The sequence below is a fragment of the Ranitomeya imitator genome, chromosome 4 (assembly GCF_032444005.1).
Source record: "Ranitomeya imitator isolate aRanImi1 chromosome 4, aRanImi1.pri, whole genome shotgun sequence".
NCBI classification, from domain to species: Eukaryota; Metazoa; Chordata; class Amphibia; order Anura; family Dendrobatidae; genus Ranitomeya; species Ranitomeya imitator.
The window spans coordinates 637,961,731-637,975,271 of record NC_091285.1 but is presented as its reverse complement, the minus strand read 5'-3'; the positions used below and the strand labels follow the sequence as shown (position 1 = coordinate 637,975,271).

Here is a 13,541-nt window from a genome sequence, read left to right as displayed (position 1 = left end):
GACGTTGGACGAAAACTCTCCTACCAACTCTCCATAAACATGAACATGCTCAGAGAGTGACGTCTGTTTTCGGGGCAAAAGCTGGTGATTTCCCATACAAACTAGATGGCTAGCTGGGCCACCCAAAGTCAACGTTTTTCCAACATTTACGCACATTTCTAGTCTATGATCAGTTTGTTTGCACTAAAATAAGGCTAAGGCCAACATGGGTCATGAGATACTTAAGCCTTAAAGCAATTGTCCCATGAACAAAGTACAATTTAATCAATAGCTCTTTAAATAAAAATCATTTCTACACCTGGATATGTTAAAAAAAACAAAAAAAAAACACACAACAACATGTTACTGTGGTGAGATAACCTTATAAACGTGTACTGTGTAATGGCTGTGTCCAACCATGCATAGCTGCTCCAGTTCATGGGCTGCACATAACACAGCTCCTACCCAGTGGAGGACGCTAAAGCTATGTGTCCACGTTGCGGATTCGTGTGCGGATTTTTCCGCACCGTTTTTGAAAAATCCACAGGTAGAAAGCACATAAATTCCTGCGTTTTTTGTGTGGTTTTACACCTGCGGATTCCTATTGAGAAGCAGGTGTAAAACGCTGCGGAATCCGCACAAAGAATTGACATGCTGAGGAAAATACAACGCAGCGTTTCCGCGCTGTATTTTCCGCACCATGGGCACAGCGGATTTGGTTTTCCCATAGGTTTACATGGTACTGTAAACCGCATGGAAAACAGCTGTGAATCCGCAGCGGCCAATCTGCTGCGGATCCGCAGGCAAATCCGCAACGTGTGCACATAGCCAACGAGTATACAGACAGTACAGCATGGGATCACAAAAAGATTTTTTCTGTGAGGTAATACATTTTCCTGTTTAAAAACGCGTTTTACCTCACAGAAACAAAATCAACTGCGATTCCATGCCATCCTGTCTGTAAAATCTTGTGTCCTCAAACTGGAGCATCTCTGCGTGGCTGGACACAGTCATCACACAGTTTTTGTTTTGTTTTTTTTTCAAACATCCAATTGTAGAACTTATTTATTTGCATTCCAACATCCATTAAAATGTACTAAGTTCTTGGGACAACCCTTCTAAAGTTCTCCTTACGTTAGTCGAACCAGTCAATATCAACGTGTTTGGCAAACAGTCTAATGGGGCTCCTGACTCTCCGCTGATAGTTGACAATCGAGCAAGATAAGAATCCAGGACGTTGGATCCTTTTGTTCTTTTAAGAAATAAGCCGCCACCAGAGAGATGTCCGACAGTGGTTCCCATACAGAACCCAGAAGCACTTGGCAGAGCAAGCGAGCCCTCCTGTATATGGGAGCGTTGGGCAAGACAGATGCTGGTCAAACAGCCATAGCCATCAGCTGAACGATTGGCCACTCAAAGTGTATGGGGGCCTTTACACACATGACAAGGCTCTACATGGTGGGGAGGGGAACCTACAGGTCCATATTGTTTGTCCACACCACCAAATACAGGACAACTATCTTATCTTCACGAAAACAAATGTCGGGTATCCACTGTTCGATAAGACCCAACATTTCTCGTCCAAAACTTTTTAGTAGATAAGTTTTCATAGTATAAATATTGCCACAATTTTTGGACTTGGGAGGACTAGTTTGGCGTTAAGGATCTCCAGCACACTTCTACGAAAACTAAGAACATAAGAACAAATCTCAGTACAAGGCAAAGGAAATAAGACCTTCCTTGCTGATTGGAGTTTTCTGCTGTGGGTCGAGATCGGCTTTCTCCATACAAAGACCAGAAAATGGACAATTGCGACCATAATATACTTATCAGGTGAAAGACTGACAACGAACTATTGTTTTAGCCGAGATCATGGTCTGGAAGAAGCTAGCCAGGAGCGATTGATCGCTCAGTCAAAGGTCTTTTGTACCGACATAACGAGATTCACTTATTGCCACTTATTGGCCGTTATTCGCCCGATGCAATGGAACACGTACGGTCAGATTGTACAACGGTGATGGCCAATATCAACTAAAACATGGGTTGCTTCTTCAGCATGATGATCATTCACCAAAGGTTCAACTTCTATCCAATCTATACGGCTACCTTAAAAGGGCTTGTAATCAGGGCTAAAAATCATTTTTGGAAAAGGGTTTCATTAAAATTTTTGCCCAATTTGCCCGTGTTGCACTGATCATTAGTGGCTGCAGAATGAGTTAACGGAGATTCCATTAGTGAGCTCACTCTGACAGGAAAGTAACTTGTATGTGCACGTTTGGTTTTTGCAGCAGAAAAATCTGCTGGAAATGCTAGAGTGTTGGCAAGCAAACTGCTGCGTAAAATACAGGTGGTCTTTTGGGTGCATTTTTTTTTTCACCCCGTTCATTCACATGGGAGAAAAACCATTAAAATAATTGATGTGCTACAAACTTCTAAAAAAGAAAAAATCTCATTTACGGTACTTTGCTGGCAGTGTAAAATGTTTGTTTTTTTTTCAGGCATAGCAAAACACACAATGTGTAAACAAGTCATTATCTGGGTTTTTCGGAGCAGATTTAGGACATGTGGTGAAAAGCCAAATAGGGCAAAGTTTGGAATGAAACCCAATAAGAAAAAAAAAATGTTTTTAGCACCACATCATACATGAGTTAAAAAAAAAAACAACAAAAAACAAAAAAAAAACAAAACAGATGTTAAGAACTTTTCGCCAATTTCATACAATTCACAATCAGGGTAGTCAAGCATGGCACCGGACCTGCGAACCCGCAGGAGCATGGGGGGGCGCACCAGAACCAGCAGGAGCATGGGGGGGGGGGCACCGGAACCCACAGGAGCATGGGGGGGGGGGCCGGCACCGGAACCCACAGGAGCATGGGGGGGGGGGGGGGGGAGCGCACCGGAACCAGCAGGAGCATGGGGGGAGGGGGGGCACCGGAACCCACAGGAGCATGGGGGGAGGGGGGGCACCGGAACCCACAGGAGCATGGGGGGAGGGGGAGCGCACCGGAACCAGCAGGAGCATGGGGGGGGGGGGGGGGGCACCGGAACCCACAGGAGCATGGGGGGGGGGGGGAGCGCACTGGAATCAGCAGGAGCATGGGGGGGGGGGGGGCACCAGAACCCGCAAGAGCATGGGGGGGGCACCAGAACCGGCAAGAGCATGGGGGGGGGCGCACACCGGAACCCGCAAGAGCATGGGGGGGGCGCACCGGAACCCGCAAGAGCATGGGGGGGCGCACCGGAACCCGCAAGAGCAGGGGGGGGGGGCGCACCGGAACCCGCAACAGCAGGGGGGGGGCGCACCGGAACCCGCAAGAGCAGGGGGGGGCGCACCAGAACCCGCAAGAGCAGGGGGGGGCGCACCGGAACCCAGGAAAGACTTCCTACAGAGCAGAGGACCAGGGACTGAGTTCTAACCTGCTTTTATTTCCAGGATTACAAATGACCATTTCAGCCTTGTCTGCCTATGCAAACCATGAGTGATAAGGTTAATGTATGTGGTCATTTAAGTAAACAGACAAATACCAGATAAGAAACTCTGGGAAAAGAAAAGCAGCAGCCAGAGGCACAAGAAGTATCTGCTCCATGATTTATCAGCGCCCTAATAAGCTTATTATGAAACTCACTAATGGCTGCACAAACAGCGGCAGGAAATGCCACGGAGCAATAGGACCAGACCAAAGCCAAAAATCATCATCCCAATCAATGCTCTAATTGTTCCATCTCCCTCACTTTAGACGTAAAAGTAAATGAATGGTTAGAGTTAAGTCAGAAAGGAAATGAGCAAAAAGTATCATTTTTGGATAACGTGTGGAATCCAGCCCAATGGAAAGACAAGGGCATGACTACCAAAACCAAGGGCCACCGGAGACATGGTGGCACCCATCAAGCCGAGAGCACAAAGAGGATGGAATTAAAGATGGAGGCCAAAAAAGATAAGAAAAAATACTTGAATTTAAAAAGGAGAAAAAAAAAGTATATATTTTACTATTGATTACCAGGTCCTAATCTATGATCAAAGACGAGGAATCAGGTCGATATGAGGAAGACGTAGACACCGGCCAGTCTTACTCAAGTCTCTAGACTGGGTCTTAACGAGTGATCATAATAGACAGCCAATAATATATATATCACACAATGGGTCCATAAAACAAAGTTGGCCAAAAAAGTGACACTAAGACAGATGAAGCAGAGTTGGTGGGTTCCACAAAATAGGCATACACATGAGAAAAAGGGGCAGAGATGGAGAAGAAGAAGAAGAAGAAGAAGAAAAGGGGGGAGGCAGAGATGGAGAACAAGAAGAAGAAGAAGAAAAGGGGGGAGGCAGAGATGGAGAACAAGAAGAAGAAGAAGAAAAGGGGGGAGGCAGAGATGGAGAACAAGAAGAAGAAGAAGAAAAGGGGGGAGGCAGAGATGGAGAACAAGAAGAAGAAGAAGAAAAGGGGGGAGGCAGAGATGGAGAACAAGAAGAAGAAGAAGAAGAAAAGGGGGGAGGCAGAGATGGAGAACAAGAAGAAGAAGAAAAGGGGGGAGGCAGAGATGGAGAAGAAGAAGAAGAAGAAAAGGGGGGAGGCAGAGATGGAGAAGAAGAAGAAGAAGAAAAGGGGGGAGGCAGAGATGGAGAACAAGAAGAAGAAGAAAAGGGGGGAGGCAGAGATGGAGAACAAGAAGAAGAAGAAAAGGGGGGAGGCAGAGATGGAGAAGAAGAAAAGGAGGGAGGCAGAGATGGAGAAATAAATAAGAAATAGGGGGCAGAGATGGAGAAGAAGAATAAGAATAAAGCCAAGTGGGCAGGACAAGATTAGAATGATGGAGGGCAGGCTGAGGGGGTCAGAGAAAGTGAGAAGAGACCAAGAGGGTTCAGAATAATGAGGAGCTCCGAAGACGAGACACAGAGGAGGAGAGAAAGGCAAAGTGTGAGAGGAGACAAGAGGAGGCAAGCAAGGGCGAGACAAGAGGGGGAGCCATGGGGGGCACATACTGATAGATGCAGACAGGGCTGGTAGAAGAGGGGTAGTGAAGATAAGAGTGTGCCAGGGGGAGCGGGCAACTTTAAAAGGTCATAGGGCACAAAGGCAGTGGAGGCAAAATAGCTAAGGTTAGCAGCAGAGAGTAACCTGGTGGAATGGGGGGGTTGGGGAGAGATGACACCTTCAGGGTCCGGTAACAATAAATGTGGACGTAGATGAAGGAGGGGTGATCCGATCAGGCTGACAAAGGGGTCTCAGAGCCACCAACCGAAACCAAATGATCATTGTCCCACAACGGTGGAAACTTCTTTGAATATTTAGCTAAAAACATCAGGAACCTGGAGTACAAAATCTATGAGGGTCGTCGTCTAGAGAGGGAAAACTGCGACAAAGTTGGCACAAGACACAAGGACGGCAGAGGATGGCAGCTGGGTAGCGGGGAAAGTGGGGGTACGGTGACAAAAATGCCAACGGAGGGGGAACCTGAGAGCAGAAACTCTGCAAAGAAAAATGGGGTCAGAGAGGAGGCAGAGACTGAGGAGAGAGACAGGCGGGCAGACAAGTATGGAGCAGCTGAGAGAGAACAAATAGGTGAGAGATGGGGGCGCAGAGGAGAGCGGCAGGGGGCAGCAGACAGATCTGTGGGGGCAGTTTGGGAAGCGTCTGCCCCCTCCCCCTTCTCCCAATTGTTATCACACAAGAAAAGTCCCTTCTCTCCCTGACTGGCTCTGCCCTCCTCCCCTTCCCTCTGCCCTGAGGGCCATAGAGAGGAGGGAGAGAGGACTAGAAGGGGGGGATGGGTGGGAAAATTCGGAAAATGGGATTGAAGAGGGGAAAAAAAAAAAAAAAGTTACTACCAAGTGAGGAGCTGCCTCATGTACCGAGCACAAAGGATCACACACATCCAGCTGCATCCGAGCCCAGAGTAAAGGCCAAAATATAAAAAAATATGGAATTATTACCCACCGTCCCACTCCTCACCCCGATGTATCAGCACTTATTAGCGGATTATCCGAAAAACTGTCCCATCAGGGATTCACAACAAGTCCTAGAGAAGGAGCGGAGACACAGCAGAGCCGAGCAGGCGGTTATCTGATGGGCCAAGAAGTAAACTCCATACAAAATGTCAACCGGCTGCAAACAACGGAGATTGGGCTCAAATATGCCCAGAATTCCTCTACACTAGTCCATAAGGGTCAGACGTGGCCACGGACACATAAACCTATGGCCACGGGGTCATTCCCCGACCTCGGAATCCATCATTATGACCACAGACGCATCCACGACGACAGTCGCCTCCTGTAACCGGTCTATGGGCACCACGACTTCTCTTAGGTGCCAAAGTCCAAAATCTGCTCCGGAACCCACATTATACAAGTCCAAAAGTAACAACAGAAACGCAGAATAAATAAAAGTATATAAAATACAGCGCTGATCCGCAACATAGGGAACGAGCGGCCTCCAAACTGATCCAGAGTAATCACCTCCAGCACCAAAGGGTTAAGCTAGACTATATGGAAAATAAATAATAAAAATATATATATTTTTTTTTAATTATTTATTTTCCATATAGTCTCTTAACCCTTTGGTGCTGGAGGTGATTACCCTGGATCAGTTTGGAGATTATATATATACACACACACACATCAGGAAGGGCCACAATGATCCAACCTGCCGTTGCGGAACTATAACTCCAAGCATGCCCTGACAGTTAAATGCTGGGAGTTGTAGTACCACGGGTCCCTTCCGACTATTCGGCACCTGCTAGCGGGGTAATCGCAGGGATGGTAATGGGGGCAGTGACGGGACGCAGGCATCGCCCCCTGACACTTGGGATATACAGCCCTTAATGACTTCCTGCCGGGGGTCCTGCGGAGCCTCTGCGCCCTGTCATCTGTGGGGGACCCTCGATGACGCATCCGCAGAGCAATGATGTGCGCCCATTGTGCAGAGCCAGCACGGACAGGGCAACTTCTCAGCGCAATTTATTAATAATAATAATAATTATTACTATTATTTTATGTTGCCTAAAATTTTAAAGAGATACAAACACAAAAAAGTAGCAGAGCGGCGCAGCAGAGACGTACTAGCAATGTGATCACATGTGACAACAACATGGGGAGCAGCCGGGCATACCGCCACATGATGCTGCCGACTACGTGGCCCTCCACACAACAGGTTAATACACACCTCCGCCATAGACACCTCCGCCTCGGCTCAGCAGCACCGCAGAGAGCCACAAGAATCCGTACATCCCCGGGCGCCCCATACTGCAATCCTCCCCCGGGGAGCCCTCCTAATCCGGAGATCTTCTCTCGTCCGGTGACTGAGCCACACTAAAGTGTGGGAGTGCTAGAATCAGCCGAGCGGAGATAGAACCACGCCCTCGACCAATCAGAGAGCGCCGAGGGAAGACCTTTACCCAATCGCCTGGTGGAGGACACCGTTCAGTCCACGCCTCTTTCTCAGTGACTTGCACTTAGAGGGGCGGAGCTTTCAAATCACTGCCAGATTCGATTGTCCAATAAAAGCGTTGATGCTTCTTCGGAATGCGGTCGAGAACGGGGAGGGGATAGCGTCTCTTAGCAACGGGGGAGGAGGGAGCTGAGATTCCAGCACAGCACCACGTGGGGTGGCCGGTCTGTCTGCGCTGTGGTGGAGCAGTCTGGACGCTGTTGTCCGCAGTTATCAGCTGCGCGCAGTCCTGTGCTCCGGCATCAGCCTCTCCCGCCATGGCTCATGCCAGCAGAGGCGTTATTACAGCCAGTGCAGGAGTGTAGTCTCTGCAACTCTGCACAGTGAGGGTTAAATATTAATCTCCAGCAGATTCCAGTGTAATATTGACCTGACCATTTATGTCATCACTCCCTGTGCCGGATTTACCATTATTACTAAAGTTCAAGCTGCAGGGCTGTTTAGTCTGCAGCACAGAGGGTTTAAGCTTTTTATATAAGGATCAGTATTACCAAACTTACTGCCATAAAAGACCAATAATAATACCGCAACACGGCGTCCACCACATAGCGAGCGCATAATATTACCCCATGGCCATTACCTCTGCATAACAATGCATAATATACAAAGACCAATAATACCGCCACACAGCGTCCACCACATAGCGAGCGCATAATATTACACCATGGCCATTACCTCTGCATAACAATCCATAATATACAAAGACCAATAATACCGCAACACGGCGTCCACCACATAGCGAGCGCATAATATTACACCATGGCCATTACCTCTGCATAACAATATACAAAGACCAATAATACCGCCGTACACCGACCACTACATAGTGAGCGCATAATATTACACCATGGCCATTACCTCTGCATAACAATATATAAAGACCAATAATACCGCCGTACACCGACCACTACATAGCGAGCGCATAATATTACACCATGGCCATTACCTCTGCATAACAATATATAAAGACCAATAATACCGCCGTACACCGACCACTACATAGTGAGCGCATAATATTACCCCATGGCCATTACCTCTGCATAACAATCCATAATATACAAAGACCAATAATACCGCCACACAGCGTCCACCACATAGCGAGCGCATAATATTACACCATGGCCATTACCTCTGCATAACAATCCATAATATACAAAGACCAATAATACCGCCACACAGCGTCCACCACATAGCGAGCGCATAATATTACACCATGGCCATTACCTCTGCATAACAATCCATAATATACAAAGACCAATAATACCGCAACACGGCGTCCACCACATAGCGAGCGCATAATATTACACCATGGCCATTACCTCTGCATAACAATATACAAAGACCAATAATACCGCCGTACACCGACCACTACATAGCGAGCGCATAATATTACACCATGGCCATTACCTCTGCATAACAATCCATAATATACAAAGACCAATAATACCGCCACACAGCGTCTACCACATAGCGAGCGCATAATATTACACCATGGCCATTACCTCTGCATAACAATATACAAAGACCAATAATACCGCCGTACACCGACCACTACATAGCGAGTGCATAATATTACACCATCGCCATTACCTCTGCATAACAATCCATAATATACAAAGACCAATAATACCGCCACACAGCGTCCACCACATAGCGAGCGCATAATATTACACCATGGCCATTACCTCTGCATAACAATATACAAAGACCAATAATACCGCCACACAGCGTCCACCACATAGCGAGCGCATAATATTACACCATGGCCATTACCTCTGCATAACAATATACAAAGACCAATAATACCGCCGTACACCGACCACTACATAGCGAGCGCATAATATTACACCATGGCCATTACCTCTGCATAACAATATACAAAGACCAATAATACCGCCACACAGCGTCCACCACATAGCGAGCGCATAATATTACACCATGGCCATTACCTCTGCATAACAATATATAAAGACCAATAATACCGCCTTACACCGACCACTACATAGCGAGCGCATAATATTACACCATGGCCATTACCTCTGCATAACAATCCATAATATACAAAGACCAATAATACCGCCACACAGCGTCCACCACATAGCGAGCGCATAATATTACACCATGGCCATTACCTCTGCATAACAATATATAAAGACCAATAATACCGCCGTACACCGACCACTACATAGCGAGCGCATAATATTACACCATGGCCATTACCTCTGCATAACAATCCATAATATACAAAGACCAATAATACCGCCACACAGCGTCCACCACATAGCGAGCGCATAATATTACACGATGGCCATTACCTCTGCATAACAATATACAAAGACCAATAATACCGCCGTACACCGACCGCTACATAGCGAGCGCATAATATTACACCATGGCCATTACCTCTGCATAACAATCCATAATATACAAAGACCAATAATACCGCCGTACACCGACCACTACATAGTGAGCGCATAATATTACACCATGGCCATTACCTCTGCATAACAATCCATAATATACAAAGACCAATAATACCGCCGTACACCGACCACTACATAGTGAGCGCATAATATTACACCATGGCCATTACCTCTGCATAACAATCCATAATATACAAAGACCAATAATACCGCCGTACACCGACCACTACATAGCGAGCGCATAATATTACACCATGGCCATTACCTCTGCATAACAATCCATAATATACAAAGACCAATAATACCGCCACACAGCGTCCACCACATAGCGAGCGCATAATATTACACCATGGCCATTACCTCTGCATAACAATATATAAAGACCAATAATACCGCCGTACACCGACCACTACATAGCGAGCGCATAATATTACACCATGGCCATTACCTCTGCATAACAATCCATAATATACAAAGACCAATAATACCGCCGTACACCGATCACTACATAGTGAGCGCATAATACTACACCATGGCCATTACCTCTGCATAACAATCCATAATATACAAAGACCAATAATACCGCCGTACACCGACCACTACATAGCGAGCGCATAATATTACACCATGGCCATTACCTCTGCATAACAATATACAAAGACCAATAACACCGCCACACAGCGTCCACTACATAGCGAGCGCATAATATTACACCATGGCCATTACCTCTGCATAACAATATACAAAGACCAATAATACCGCCACACAGCGTCCACTACATAGCGAGCGCATAATATTACACCATGGCCATTACCTCTGCATAACAATATACAAAGACCAATAATACCGCCACACAGCGTCCACTACATAGCGAGCGCATAATATTACACTATGGCCATTACCTCTGCATAACAATATACAAAGACCAATAATACCGCCACACAGGGTCCACCACATAGCGAGCGCATAAAGTTACACCATGGCCATTACCTCTGCATAACAATCCATAACATACAAAGACCAATAATACCGTCATACACCGACCACTACATAGCGAGCGCATAATGTTACACTATGGCCATTACCTCTGCATAACAATCCATAATATACAAAGACCAATAATACCGCCGTACACCGACCACTACATAGCGAGCGCATAATATTACACCATGGCCATTACCTCTGCATAACAATATACAAAGACCAATAATACCACCACACAGCGTCCACTACATAGCGAGCGCATAATGTTACACTATGGCCATTACCTCTGCATAACAATATACAAAGACCAATAATACCACCACACAGCGTCCACTACATAGCGAGCGCATAATATTACACCATGGCCATTACCTCTGCATAACAATATACAAAGACCAATAATACCGCCACACAGCGTCCACTACATAGCGAGCGCATAATATTACACTATGGCCATTACCTCTGCATAACAATATACAAAGACCAATAATACCGCCACACAGGGTCCACCACATAGCGAGCGCATAAAGTTACACCATGGCCATTACCTCTGCATAACAATCCATAACATACAAAGACCAATAATACCGTCATACACCGACCACTACATAGCGAGCGCATAATGTTACACTATGGCCATTACCTCTGCATAACAATCCATAATATACAAAGACCAATAATACCGCCGTACACCGACCACTACATAGCGAGCGCATAATATTACACCATGGCCATTACCTCTGCATAACAATATACAAAGACCAATAATACCACCACACAGCGTCCACTACATAGCGAGCGCATAATGTTACACTATGGCCATTACCTCTGGATAACAATCCACCATAACATACAAAGACCAATAATACCGCCACACAGCGTCCACTACATAGCGAGTGCATAATATTACACCATGGCCATTACCTCTGCATAACAATCCACCATAACATACAAAGACCAATAATACCGCCACACAGCGTCCACTACATAGCGAGCGCATAATATTACACCATGGCCATTACCCCTGCATAACAATCCATAATATACAAAGACCAATAATACCGCCATACACCGACCACTACATAGCGAGCGCATAATATTACACCATGGCCATTACCTCTGCATAACAATATACAAAGACCAATAATACCGCCACACAGCGTCCACTACATAGCGAGCGCATAATGTTACACCATGGCCATTACCTCTGCATAACAATATACAAAGACCAATAATACCGCCGTACACCGACCACTACATAGCGAGCGCATAATATTACACCATGGCCATTACCTCTGCATAACAATCCATAACATACAAAGACCAATAATACCGCCGTACACCGACCACTACATAGCGAGCGCATAATATTACACCATGGCCATTACCTCTGCATAACAATCCATAACATACAAAGACCAATAATACCGCCACACAGCGTCCACTACATAGCGAGCGCATAATGTTACACCATGGCCATTACCTCTGCATAACAATCCATAACATACAAAGACCAATAATACCGCCGTACACCGACCACTACATAGCGAGCGCATAATATTACACCATGGCCATTACCTCTGCATAACAATCCATAACATACAAAGACCAATAATACCGCCACACAGCGTCCACTACATAGCGAGCGCATAATGTTACACCATGGCCATTACCTCTGCATAACAATCCATAACATACAAAGACCAATAATACCGCCACACAGCGTCCACCACATAGCGAGCGCATAATATTACACCATGGCCATTACCTCTGCATAACAATATACAAAGACCAATAATACCGCCACACAGCGTCCACTACATAGCGAGCGCATAATGTTACACCATGGCCATTACCTCTGCATAACAATATACAAAGACCAATAATACCGCCGTACACCGACCACTACATAGCGAGCGCATAATATTACACCATGGCCATTACCTCTGCATAACAATCCATAACATACAAAGACCAATAATACCGCCGTACACCGACCACTACATAGCGAGCGCATAATATTACACCATGGCCATTACCTCTGCATAACAATCCATAATATACAAAGACCAATAATACCGCCACACAGCGTCCACTACATAGCGAGCGCATAATGTTACACCATGGCCATTACCTCTGCATAACAATCCATAACATACAAAGACCAATAATACCGCCGTACACCGACCACTACATAGCGAGCGCATAATATTACACTATGGCCATTACCTCTGCATAACAATCCATAACATACAAAGACCAATAATACCGCCACACAGCGTCCACCACATAGCGAGCGCATAATATTACACCATGGCCATTACCTCTGCATAACAATATACAAAGACCAATAATACTGCCACACAGCGTCCACTACATAATGACTGAGCTGCATTAAGCTGTAATAAATAGAAAAATCGCTATTAAAAAGACCGCTATTACCGCCATATAGTAATAAGTACCAATCCTGCCGACCATATTACAGGTATATGCAGTATAGTGACTTAGGCTAGTTTCACACTAGCGTTTTGCTGATCTGTGGAGGGCTGCAGACTTCCTCCGTGAAGCCCCGCCCTCTGCCGCTAGCTCCGCCTACTTCTGCATGTGGCCTGCGTACCTGTCTTTAACATTAGGTACGCAGGTCGTGCCGCTGTATGCGGATGCCTCCACATGCGTTGTTTTGACGATGCAGAGAAAAAAAAAATTGCTA

The 13,541-nt window shown here is 46.0% G+C and overlaps 1 protein-coding gene across 1 annotated transcript in view; it reads right to left on the bottom strand.

Moving 5' to 3' along the window:
- The window catches only part of NOTCH3 (notch receptor 3), a 96,640-nt gene extending 89,353 nt beyond the window's left edge, over nt 1-7,287 (bottom strand). The window contains exon 1 of the mRNA XM_069766840.1: nt 7,140-7,287. Within this exon, the coding sequence (XP_069622941.1) occupies nt 7,140-7,218 (79 nt within the window). The 5' untranslated portion in view covers nt 7,219-7,287. The remainder of the gene's footprint in view (nt 1-7,139) is intronic.
- Between the last annotated feature and the right edge of the window lie 6,254 nt (nt 7,288-13,541).